This window comes from Tenebrio molitor, chromosome 3, assembly GCF_963966145.1.
Source record: "Tenebrio molitor chromosome 3, icTenMoli1.1, whole genome shotgun sequence".
NCBI classification, from domain to species: domain Eukaryota; kingdom Metazoa; phylum Arthropoda; class Insecta; order Coleoptera; family Tenebrionidae; genus Tenebrio; species Tenebrio molitor.
The window spans coordinates 11,965,436-11,977,826 of NC_091048.1; the positions used below are offsets into that span (position 1 = coordinate 11,965,436).

The window sequence follows — 12,391 nt, forward strand, 5'->3', positions numbered from 1 at the left end:
TATCTTATTCTCAGATGAAGCTACGTTTACTTTACGTGGGACTGTTAACAGACAAAACTCTAGATACTGGGCACGCCAAAATCCACGCTGGATGCGAGAGGTACGAATTGAGTATCCTCAGAAACTAAATGTGTGGGCTGGAATAATTGGAAACCGAATCATAGGCCCCTTTTTCTTCAACGGTAACCTGACAGGAGGAATGTATTTGGAATTTTTACAAAATTATTTAATTCCATCATTAGCAGAACTCTTCCCGAACTATGAGGATCCCGACTTGCCTGACGAAAGATTATGGTTTCAACAAGATGGGGCCCCTCCTCACTATTCGGAAACTGTTCGTCAGTATCTCGATAATACTTTCCCAAATAGATGGATTGAAAGGAGGGGGGTTATCGAATGGCGGCGGCTAGGTCGTCGGACTTAACACCTATGGATTATTTCCTCTGGGGTTACCTAAAAAGTAAGGTTTACGCCACTAAACCTGAAAATTTAGAAGACCTGCGACAACGAATTGTAAACGAAGTAAGACGAATCACTGCTGAAATAATAGAAAACGTCCAAAACGAATTTTATTATCGTTTAGGATATTGTCAAGATGTTCAAGGACAACATTTTGAACATTTGTTGTAAGAATTATAGTTGCCTTTCAAAATTAAAGTTTTATCTATTTTCTAATAACCACTTTTTTCAGGAAATTTTTGATGTAAATTGAAAATGTTTTTGACCGTCGGGTGGACAATTAAAAGATCTATTAAAAACGGTAGTAAAAATGCGACGTAGCCATTTAAAAAAACCTCATAACTCTTTCAAGGTCATCAAAAACAGCAAACAGATACCATCAACAGAAAGCTTTTTGAAAACGCTAGTTCACCTGTTTTTGCGTTTTTCTCGAAAATCATTCGTTTCTATTTTATTGGGCTGTTTCCAGACTTTTTGGACACACTGTATTAGCAGACTGTAGTACTGTAACCAGAACTGGAGCATTGAGATGTGATACTAACCCATTAAACATAGATGTTAACGTGCCTGATTATATTGTGGAAGAAATTTTAGAAATTCAAAATACAGAAAACTGTAAGTTATATTCAGGTATTCGCTCCACTTCAGTGGCATTCTTGGCAGGGTACATTGCTCTGACAATTGAGGAAAGGGTTGAATGTGAAATATGTTTGAATATATTATTAACTATTGCCAATTCACACTCACTACTCGATTTAATTAACTTGCAAAATAGAGGAAACCTTAAAGGGGGTGTATCACAAAAAAACAACTTTCCGTAAATAAATAGTAAAAAAAACTAAGAAAAAAATTGAAAACCTCATCTTTCTGGGAACAATATTTTGGGAGATATAGGCTTTTGAAGTTGTGCGAAAGTGACGTGTGACGTCATACCGACACCAGACTGATCCGTTCATATCTGAGTGCATAGCGTGGGAGAAAAACGGTAGCAATTAATAACAGTCAATGCCTAATTGTTGTGTGTTTGGTTGTAATAACAATCTTAAGAATTCGATGTTAGGAAAAAAGGTCGAAAAGCAAAAGGTCGAAATTTTAAAAATGGTCGAAAGAACAAAAGGTCGAATTGCAAAATGTCGAAACTACTATTGATCGAAAAGCAAAAGGTCGAAAGGAAAAATGTCGAAAAAAAAAACATAGAAAATCAAAAGATTGAAAACCAAAGAAACAATATAATATACAGGTGTCCCCAAAAAAGAAGACGAGTCCATAACTCCGTTATTTATCGGAAGATTTTAATTATCTGTACACCAAATTAAATGATTGTTAATAGGCTACAAAATGGCCTAATAAATTCAAGTATAGCCCCATGGACTTCAAGGGTAAACTGTCAAAAAAAAAATGTTCAAATGGGATTACATATTTTTTTTTAGTAATTCTGATAGAGATTTTTATTCTGAAAATAACAGTGTATCAGAAGTATACACTTAAATACCAAAAATTCACAAAAAAAATGTAAAAAAGCGCTACTATCGTCTATGTTCCATTTTACGCTAAACATTGGGGGCATATCTGCGCAATCCCACATATTATTATTTGTCATTTGTTTTTCTAGCTACCTTAATTTGGTTATTACATTGTAACGCAATGCATTTTGATAGCTTTTCGCTTGGTGCTCGTCATTTGTTTCAAAAGTTAGTGTTATTTTTTTTATGTCAAGTTATACTTGTGATACATCGTTGTTTTTAGAATTAAAATCTCTATCAGAATTACTAAAAAAAAGTATGTAATCCCATTTGAAAAAAAAAATTTTGACAGTTTAGTCTTGAAGCCCTTGGAACTATACGTCAATTTATTAAGCCGTTTTGTAGCCTATTAAAAACCATTTAATTTGGTGTATATATAATTAAAATCCTCCGATAAATAAGGGAGTTGTGGACACGTTTTTTTTTTGGGGACACTCTGTATAACAAGAACATAACCAAAATCATAATCATATATTATAAGCAACTTGCTCCAAATATTTAAATACAGGGTGTCCCCAAAAAAAAAGACGAGTCCATAGCTCTCTTATTTATCGGAGGATTTTAATTATCTATACACCAAATCAAATGGTTGTTAGTGGGCTACAAAACGGCTTAATAAATTTACGTATAGCTACAAGGGCTTCAAGACTAAACTGTCAAAACATTTTTTTTCAAATGAGATTACATACTTTTTTTTAGTAATTCTGATTGAGATTTTAATTCTGAAAACAACAATGTATCACAAGTATAACTTCACATAAAAAAAAATAACACTAACTTTTGAAACAAATGACGAGCACCAAGCGAAAAGCTATCAAAATGCATTGCGTTACAATGTAATAACCAAATTAAGGTAGCTGGAAAAACAAATGACAAATAATAACATGTGGGATTGCGCAATATGCCGCCAATGTTTAGCGCAAAACATAGAACATAGACGATAGTAGCGTTTTTTAATTTTTTTTTGTGAATTTTTGGTATTTAAGTGTATATTTGTGATACATTGTTGTTTTCAGAATAAAAATCTCTATCAGAATTACTAAAAAAAAATATGTAATCCCATTTGAAAAAAATATTTTGACAGTTTACCTTTGAAGTCCATGGAGCTATACTTGAATTTATTAGGCCATTTTGTAGCCTATTAACAACCATTTAATTTGGTGTACAGATAATTAAAATCTTCCGATAAATAACGGAGTTATGGACTCGTCTTCTTTTTTGGGGACACCCTGTATATGTGATTAGTGAAATCATGAACTGATACTGGTAACTCTATAATGAAAGTACAGCGATTATTACTGTTATTGTTACAATATTTTTTGTCAAACATTACCATTACTATCGTAAGGATTTTCATGAGGCGTTATAGTGGGTCCTAATAAATTAACCAGCATATTGTCGCAAGTTGTATTAACTGTGAGAGTTTTTGATTTTGAACCACCTCCAGTTTTATAAGTTTGCACCTAAAATTTATTGGAACCATTAAAATTTTAATTCAAAATTTTAGAATTTTTCTACATTTTCATCGGCTAATTTCTTCTTTGTAAATTTTTTTTAATTGTCGTAAAGGAGCTTCAGTTGTTGAGCATTACGGGTACCGGTTTTTGAGCTGGCATTAAATTGGTTTGCAATTAAGTTCCAAGTTTCACGTTTTTGCTTGGCGCTAATAGTATCCGATTCCTTATTTTCGATTATACCCTTTTTATCTGTAACCAACTCTAACAGATACTCTTTTTCTTCTTCAAGAAAATTTTTGGATCTTTCTCTTTTTCTTTTTTGCCCTTGATCCATTCTCAAATCGTCGCAGCAGATGATTGAAATGACGTAAAACGTCAGAATAATTTAATATTTTTGGGTACAATCAATGAGAACATTATTTTAAAAACAGTTGTTATCGAAATAGTTAACTGAACATCAAAATTATTTGGTGAAACAACTTTTTCCTTAACGTACAAATAAAAGTTATTCGTTAAATAAGTAACTGACGATTTATTTACTATTGGTGAAACCGGGCCTACGTAACTCAAGTTTCATCATATCTATTCATTAGACTGAAAAAATCGATCAAAATTATTTTTTGATTCAAGTTGTAAATACAGTCTGACTTTGAAGGTTGTGCAGATATTTTAACTTGTGGCAGTGTGGCTAGACAGCCTCAGGGCGTCCTCCTAGATCGTTTCCCACCATTCAAACCTTGTGCAAATGAATTTGCCTTACCCTTTAGTTATACTAAGACATTGGCGCAACCTTGACGCGACCTTGAAACACAATAAGAGAGAAAAACAGGCATTTGCACAAGGTTTGAATGGGGGGAAACGATCTAGGAGGACGCCCTGAGGCTGTCTAGCCAGAAGAAACGCGAAAATTCCAGAAGTACCTAGTTAAAGTGAACAATTACCGCAAAGAGCTCTGATCCTAATTTATTTAGTATCTTGGGATTGGCTAACAGTTTGTCAGAAGGACATTTTTATTTTACCTCGAAGCTGAGGCTGACAATAGTTAAACGATATTTTCTTGCTAACGACTAAGATAACAACCATTTCTTTATCATCCTTGTCGACACTTGCAATAAAATACACGGAACGGTAGTGCAATTTACTACCACATAACAATGTGATGCAAGTCCGTATTGTTTTTTCAGTATTATAATGTAAATTTATTTGTTATTTATGTTATCTATCCGTTGTTTGAATTTTACGTACCCTACGTTTCATTTTATCATTTACTACGTATACATGCAGCCGTTACTTCGGACTATGCTAATGCGTTCTAACGCAGTCCATTTTAAGTTCACCGTATATATGCATTCTTTAGTTCGGATATAATGTTCTGGTAAAATCATGTTGCCAACTTACCACCAAAATCACTAATAAACAATCATATCAACAATATTACAATTGCCCACGAAGTATCAACAAAACAACAACAATAATAATACAGCACACGTGACGCTATTAATTCTAACCTCAAATTTCATAACAGTAATTTTATCTTGCGTTTTTTTTTTAGTAAAGGTTGGTAGCACCTTTGCCCGTTCGAGCTAAGCTGTGTACATGCTGTTTAGATTCGAACTAACACGTCTAGCTCACATCTGTAGCTCGAGCTAAAGCTTGTCCGGACCAATGTGATAGTTCACTTGGTCCGGACTAACAGCTGCATGTATACGTAGTAATTATACTACACTTAATACCCGCTTTGCTTGAACGTCAAAAGGATGAAGTTAACAAAGTTACTAAGTATTTTCTTGTGTATTATTTTAACATTTTTGAATGAGCTATAAAAATAACGATTCTAAGTTTTAGTTGGACTATTGAATGCTGAAAAAGCTCCAGTTGTTAACATACCTCACTTAGGAAAAATCAAGGGAAGTTTCAGAGAAAGTCTGAACCGACACAAGTACTACACGTTTGAAGGAGTACCATATGCTAGTCCTCCTGTTGGGCAGTACAGATTTAAGGTAAGAAATTGAGCGTAAAACTAAAACTATAGAGTTGGTACAGGAACCGGTACCAGAGAAACCGTGGAATGGTACTTGGGAGGCCCAAACTATGCATAAGTGTTTGCAGTATCAACAGTATGTTGAGCCATGGGAAGACGTCGTGACAGGTAATAAATAACTAATCTCTTAACCACTTTGTTTAACTGTTTGGTTCAAAGGCGACGAGGACTGTCTTTACTTAAATATCTACACCCCAACTCTGGATAAAAAAGCAAAACTGGACGTAGTCGTTCATATTTACGGTGGAGCTTTTATGTTCCTTTACGGAGGATTTTTTGGGCCTGACTTTATCATGGACAGAGATGTTGTCTTCATTAATTTTAATTATCGATTGGGACCCTTGGGTGAGTCCAAATAAAATCCAGTTCAATTAGAAACGATTTTGTTGCAGGTTTTTTGAGTACCGAAGACGAAGTAGTACCTGGAAATAACGGGATTGAAGACCAGATTATGGCGTTGCGGTGGATTAAAACAAATGTACAATACTTTGGAGGCAATTCTGACTCCATTACATTAACTGGAATGTCGTCTGGTGGGACAAGTGTCCACATACACTATCTGTCTCCGAAATCTAGAGGACTGTTCCATCGAGGGATTTCACAAAGCGGCACTTCTTTGTGTGCGTGGAGTTTGATGGAGAAACCGTTGGAAAAGACCCAAAAAATTGCATTCAAACTGGGTTGTTTCAGTAACATAACTGAACATATGATAAATTGCTTGAGACAAAGACCGGCGAGACAAATTGTTGCTGCTGTTAAAGAACTTCAACCTTGGATGTATAACCCTTTTGTTGTTTTTGGTCCCGTGGTAGACTCTTGGTCGTCAAACCCTGTTCTTCCTGACCATCCGTTGAATCTGATTAAGAAGGGTCAAGTCAGTGATTTGCCTTGGATCGTCTCGGTAACAGATTTTGAAGGATTGTATCCTGCAGTGGGTCAGCTGGTACTAACAATGTTACCATCAGGAGAGTAAGTTTATCTGTTGTAGATTTTGTCCAGAAGGAATATTTAAAAGAAATTGACGCCCGATGGAACGAGCTAATGCCGTTCATCTTAGACTACAACGATACTGTGGATTCGACATTACTTGACGAAGTGAGTCAAAAAATTCGAAAACACTATTTGCACGACCAAAAGCTAGACCAATCGAATTTTGTCGATTTCGTCCAAATCTTCTCTGATCGCTTCGCGTTGTTGGACACCCACAAAAGCGCTAAACTGCAAGCTTCCGTCGTCAAATCTCCTGTTTATTTCTATCTTTTTTCGTATCGCGGAGCCCACTATTGGTACGAAACCTTTGCAGAGCGCCAGGAGGATTACGGAGCTTCTCATTCTGAAGACACTTCTTTTATTTTGAAAACACCAGATGTCGATTCAACTTCGACCGAAGAAGATCGACGCATGATTGAGATTTTTGTAGAAATGTTTACTTCTTTTGCCAAAACTGGGTAAGCCTGAGGTGGATTGACAAGTTCTAGTGGTAAAAAATATATTTCAGGATACCAAAAACTTCTGGACCGTGGACACCAATCTCGAAAAATCCTAAAGATGAAATTGTCGCTTTGTTGATTAAGTCTCCGGATAAATTAGTTATGGAGAGAGTTGTTTTGGAAAATGAGAAGTTTTGGGAGTCACTACCGATAATGGAAAATGAAAAACTGGTTTCTAAGCGAGTTAAGGATGAGCTGTAATCGTACTCTTTGGAAACTCTTTAGCATATTATATTTCATTCGGTGTTTTATATTAAGAAACAATTAAACATTGATGACAGTTGAAAAATTTGTTTTTGTCTTAAACGTAAAAGACTCGGAGAAGCGATGTTCAAATCATAAATATAAATATGAATTAATTTGAAATCATTTGAAACTAACTGTCACTTCCAATATACAGCGTGTCTCAGCTAAGACTTTAGAGCCTAATGTCTCAATTATTTGCCAACGGATTTTTAAGAAATTTAAAATACAGGTATTTTACACGGTGAAGGTTCAAATAGTAATAATAGAATTACCTCAAGTTAAAAGAATTTAATTTTAACACATGTTTCCTTTATTAAAAATTAAGCGCAATTATTATTTGATTGTTAAACATTAAAAATAGATGTCCCCACAAACAATTAACTGAATCACTCGTCTGATTCACTCATCTGGTTTATTCGTCTGATTCAACGAAAAGCTTAGATTTTGTTGTTATAAATTTAATCTAAATTTTGAAGGTATTTGAGCAGTTACGTTTTGAAACAATTGATGAAAAGTTGCCAAGCGACATTTTGTACATTCCTTAAAATCTGTAAAAAGTGGGCGCGCTTTATTAGAAAAGGCAAATTATGTAAATTTATTGAAAATACTCTATAAAATAGACTACACGGCAGAAAGTTCGATATTGTTGAAAAAGGAAACACTTTTTGCGTGTGGAGAGTATGTAAGAACTTCAATGACAGTTCGTTTTCTCGCGGAATACAAAGCTTGCCAAATCCGAAGTAATCGACGAGTGCGGCTTTATACAGGATGTCCCGAAAAAAGAAGACGAGTCCATAACTCCGTTATTTATCGGAAGATTTTAATTATCTGTACACCAAATTAAATGATTGTTAATAGGCTACAAAATGGCCTAATAAATTCAAGTATAGCCCCATGGACTTCAAGGGTAAACTGTCAAAAAAAATTTTTTCTAATGAGATTACATATTTTTTTTTAGTAATTCTGATAGAGATTTTTATTCTGAAAATAACAGTGTATCACAAGTGTACACTTAAATACCAAAAATTCACAAAAAAAATGTAAAAAAACGCTACTATCCTCTATGTTCCATTTTGCGCTAAACATTGGGGGCATATCTGCGCAATCCCACATATTATTATTTGTCATTTGTTTTTCTAGCTACCTTAATTTGGTTATTACATTGTAACGCAATGCATTTTGATAGCTTTTCGCTTGGTGCTCGTCATTTGTTTCAAAAGTTAGTGTTATTTTTTTTTATGTCAAGTTATACTTGTGATACATTGTTGTTTTTAGAATTAAAATCTCTATCAGAATTACTAAAAAAAAGTATGTAATCCCATTTGAAAAAAAATATTTTGACAGTTTAGTCTTGAAGCCCTTGGAACTATACGTCAATTTATTAAGCCGTTTTGTAGCCTATTAAAAAACATTTAATTTGGTGTATATATAATTAAAATCCTCCGATAAATAAGGGAGTTATGGACTCGTCTTTTTTTTTGGGGACACTCTGTATATATTGAGCCGAATCTTCGAAATTATCCGCAAAACGTGAGACGACAGTTCTAAGTCTTGCATTTTTATCCTTGTACTTTTTTTTATTATTATTTTGTTCATTATATCCTGCAAGCTCTTGGTTAATCTTCATCTCTTGCAGGCTTTGCTCCTTAACAAGACCATCAATAAAGGCCCAAACAGATGGCTCTTTTGCTTAAAACGTTTTTCCCATGCTGCTGTGCCATCCCTCGACTACGTTGTTAGTCCTTTGCTGCCCATGGATGGTTCGTTCATAAAAATTCCATAAGGAATGTTCATACATTGGCAGCCGTCTTTCTTTTCTTTCCATCTTTCCTATCCACGTTTGCTCGAAATACTCTATTAGAGGTTTAATGTCAGTATAACACAAATCTTCGTTATTTAATAGGATGTCGAAAGCATTCGTGACATATTCAACAGGAACAAAACCTAGGGCGATGAATAGCTTAATTTTATGTTGAAAATCTGGATAAGAATCATATTGTGTTTTCATTCCAACTAGTTGGATGCGTCGATAAATACATTGGCGATAATGAAAGTAGCATCCCTGTTTGATAGCTTTGGGGAAAAGTAGTTGGCACGCGTTAATTACAGCTTTCTCAAAATCGGTCATTATCAAATTTACCTCGATCTTTTCCATTATCTTCCTAATGTGTTCGAATATTTTCACATAAGTACTTTCTCGTTTGTCCGGCAACAAAGAATAAATTAAAGGATAGTATGCACCATTAATGTTGCCGTGGATGGTGAAAAGTTGGTAGAATAGTTTAGGAACGATTTTGAATGTGCCATCCATAAACCATTCTTGGCTTTTGATCAGGAAATCTAAATTACGCCTTGTAGCAAACATCAATATCCTGTCTTTGTCTTTCGAATCGAAGAGTAGAAATTGTTCTCCTTTATCTGTCTTTTGATACTTTTCCGTAACTATCACGTCTTCTAAACATTTCGGGATTGACGGGCCGACGTGTTCTAAGCTTCTGACTTGGCGTATGGTTCGGCTGATATTACTGAGCGACGAACATGACGTACTCGCTCCTTTGCTGAAGCTAGTGGACACTCTGGAAAGCAACAAACGCGGAGGATCTTTGCTAGCTTTCGCTTGTTGTTTGATCGTGTTCATCATTTTTGTTACTTCAAATTTTTCGGGATTACCTTCGTGATTGTGTGTCTGCTTCAGACGTAGGTCTCCTAGTTTATCAATAACTCGACTCTTGCACTTTTTTTTGTACTGTTCACACTTCCAGTATGTTGTATCGTCGGTCTTTTTTTCTTGGATGTAAAAAAATCCGTCGGCAAACAATTTATTTTTGCCTTTCTGCCCGGCAATGTATTCGTATTTGTATATTTCATCCATTTTAGAAAATTCTGCACTTTGTTTGACAGTGAAGTTTTAATAAATTACTTTTACTATAATAAACAAAATATAGTATTGTTGTGCAAAATGGCACACTATTATGACAAATTTGAATGATTGCTTTCTATTAATTATTAATTGTTATTTTTTAAATTATGTCGATTCCATCGATCATTATTTGTTCTTTCGACGTTTGGATCTTTCGACTTTTTGTTTTTCGCCCTTTTATTTTTCGACTTTTTGATCTTTCGATTTATTGTTTTTCGACCTTATATTTTTCGACCTTTTTTCCTAACATCCAAGAATTCGTCGGTTACATTACATAATTTCCCGAGGAAGGACCTGACCTGACCTGACCTGACCTAAGCAGTATAATGCATGGAAGAGGAGAATAAATCGCGACAAGTTTATACCTAACCACAATCATGTAGTATGTAGTATACATTTTACACAAGAGGATTTTGAAAATCGCTATATGAAAGACTTGCTTCCTAATGGGAAGATTGTAAGAAAATTAAAAAAAAACGGCACTGTTACTAACCGGCGAAGAAGAAGCGATAGCAAGTGCAAGCGGTGAAACCGAGCCTAGACCAGCGAGAACTTCGACCTATATTCGTAAAAAACTTATTCAAGAATGCCAAGCTGAGGTACAAAAAGTGCAAGAAAATGTATTAAATAATATTGAGGCGGAGGCGGATTTGGACCTTGGTCAAAGTATTCAAAATACGCGTGAAGCGGTGTGTCCGAGTTGGGCCCGCGCCTTAATGCCCTGTAATCCGATGTCCGAGTTGGGCCCGGCTACCTGTAATAATCCTCCGCCGCGCCGCCTTCAGCGCACGATCCACGTCATAAGTGAAAATTTGATCCAAAAAACCATTTTGTCGCAATTCTTGACGCAACAGTTTTGCAGGTTTGTGTGTTAAATTGTCTAGAGCTTTTCTTTTGACACCATTACTCAGTGCTTGCCTCTCTATATTTTCGTCTTCCGGGTGATTTTGAATAAGATCACTGCTGATCACATTCGTTGCTTCGGAACCGAAGGTTAAACTTTTGCAAGGCAGTTTGAATTTTTGTTGACACAACCCCACCGAATTTCATCGTCATTTAACTTCCTTGCCACACAAAACTTAAAATTATTCACTACAAGCAACTGTTTCCCTTCTTCACTCAAAATTCATTTCACTTCCATTTCTGAGACTAGGTAGGTATTTACAGATTCACTAGCAAATATTCAAATGGAACTAAAATTAAGATTCATTTTTATAATTAGTTGTTGTTGGCCGGGTGGCCTTACTCCTTATCGGATTAGGCGGTGTCCGGATTGGGGATACTTGGGGGCTGATAAATTTGAGCGAGGATTATCTCAGGTACCGGGCCCAACTCGGATAGGCCCGCGTGAAGACATAGGTGTTCAGTGCGAACTTGGATCTGAAGTTTACTACAAATATTCGAATTTATTCGAAGACGAAAGTGGTGACGAATCTGTACATTCTGCTCAATTATCTGAAGTACACAGTACTTGTTCTGATGTTGAAAAAGATGCACTGAAATCTCCCGCAAGAAAACGACGTAGACGGGCTAGTGTCAACACTCATCAGCAGTGAACAACTACAAGAAAATAGTGATAATGGCAGTGATACAAAGCCAACGGAAGATGAGTGCAAGTACTCGTATGTATTAGTCGAAATCAAGACTTTAATGAAATTGTTTAAAAACTTTAACGTTTGTGACTTGCCAATTATCGAAGTAAAATAATTGCATAGAGGTTGTGTTTTGCATGTAAAATACAAGTGCAGAGAACAGAGGGCATTGTAATAAATGGAGTTCTTGTGAAAATCCTTCTAAATTTGTTATTCTCTTATCTGGGGGGCTATTATTAAACGGTATAAATTTCGTGCCTATTGTCAATTTTGCCAAAACAATGAATTTGCTATTTCTTTCCAATTCTACATATTATAAAACAATTAACAGCACCGGTTATCAAAGACTTTTGGTGCAAGCACAAAAATGAAATGTATGAAGAGGCAAGAGCACAAGAAGAGGGATAAATAGGCCCAGGCGACGTGACCGCAGCAACCTTTACGTTTATACATATATGTAATTTTCGCCCCGAGGTCTCGGATCTCGCTAAAAGTCTTTTCTGAGTTCCAGTCGTTCCGACAGACGAATGTGTTATTTCATGAAATAACGTCAGGGCTGGCCGTGTTAACCAAAAGAATACAAGGGTTCCATTCGTCTCTATTCGTCTGCTAACTCGAGTACTCTCGGAAGACCGGACAGCAGTACGACAGGGATTCGAGGCC

At 35.6% G+C, this 12,391-nt stretch overlaps 1 protein-coding gene and 1 long non-coding RNA gene across 3 annotated transcripts in view; both read left to right on the top strand.

The window, feature by feature from the left end:
• LOC138126061 (uncharacterized) overlaps positions 1 to 12,391 on the top strand; it is a 144,046-nt gene that overhangs the window by 71,159 nt on the left and 60,496 nt on the right. The window lies entirely within an intron of this gene.
• LOC138126055 (venom carboxylesterase-6-like) lies at positions 5,119 to 7,267 on the top strand. 2 transcript variants are annotated; one of them, XM_069041737.1, is made up of 7 exons: positions 5,119 to 5,230; positions 5,285 to 5,439; positions 5,483 to 5,588; positions 5,640 to 5,825; positions 5,873 to 6,415; positions 6,469 to 6,928; positions 6,979 to 7,266. In XM_069041737.1, the coding sequence occupies exons 1-7, from the start codon at positions 5,197 to 5,199 to the stop codon at positions 7,169 to 7,171; spliced, it is 1,677 nt and encodes a 558-aa protein (XP_068897838.1). In that variant the 5' UTR covers positions 5,119 to 5,196; the 3' UTR covers positions 7,172 to 7,266. The 2 variants fall into 2 exon arrangements, with proteins under 2 accessions (XP_068897838.1, XP_068897837.1); XM_069041736.1 differs by having other exon boundaries at positions 5,122 to 5,230; positions 5,279 to 5,439; positions 6,979 to 7,267.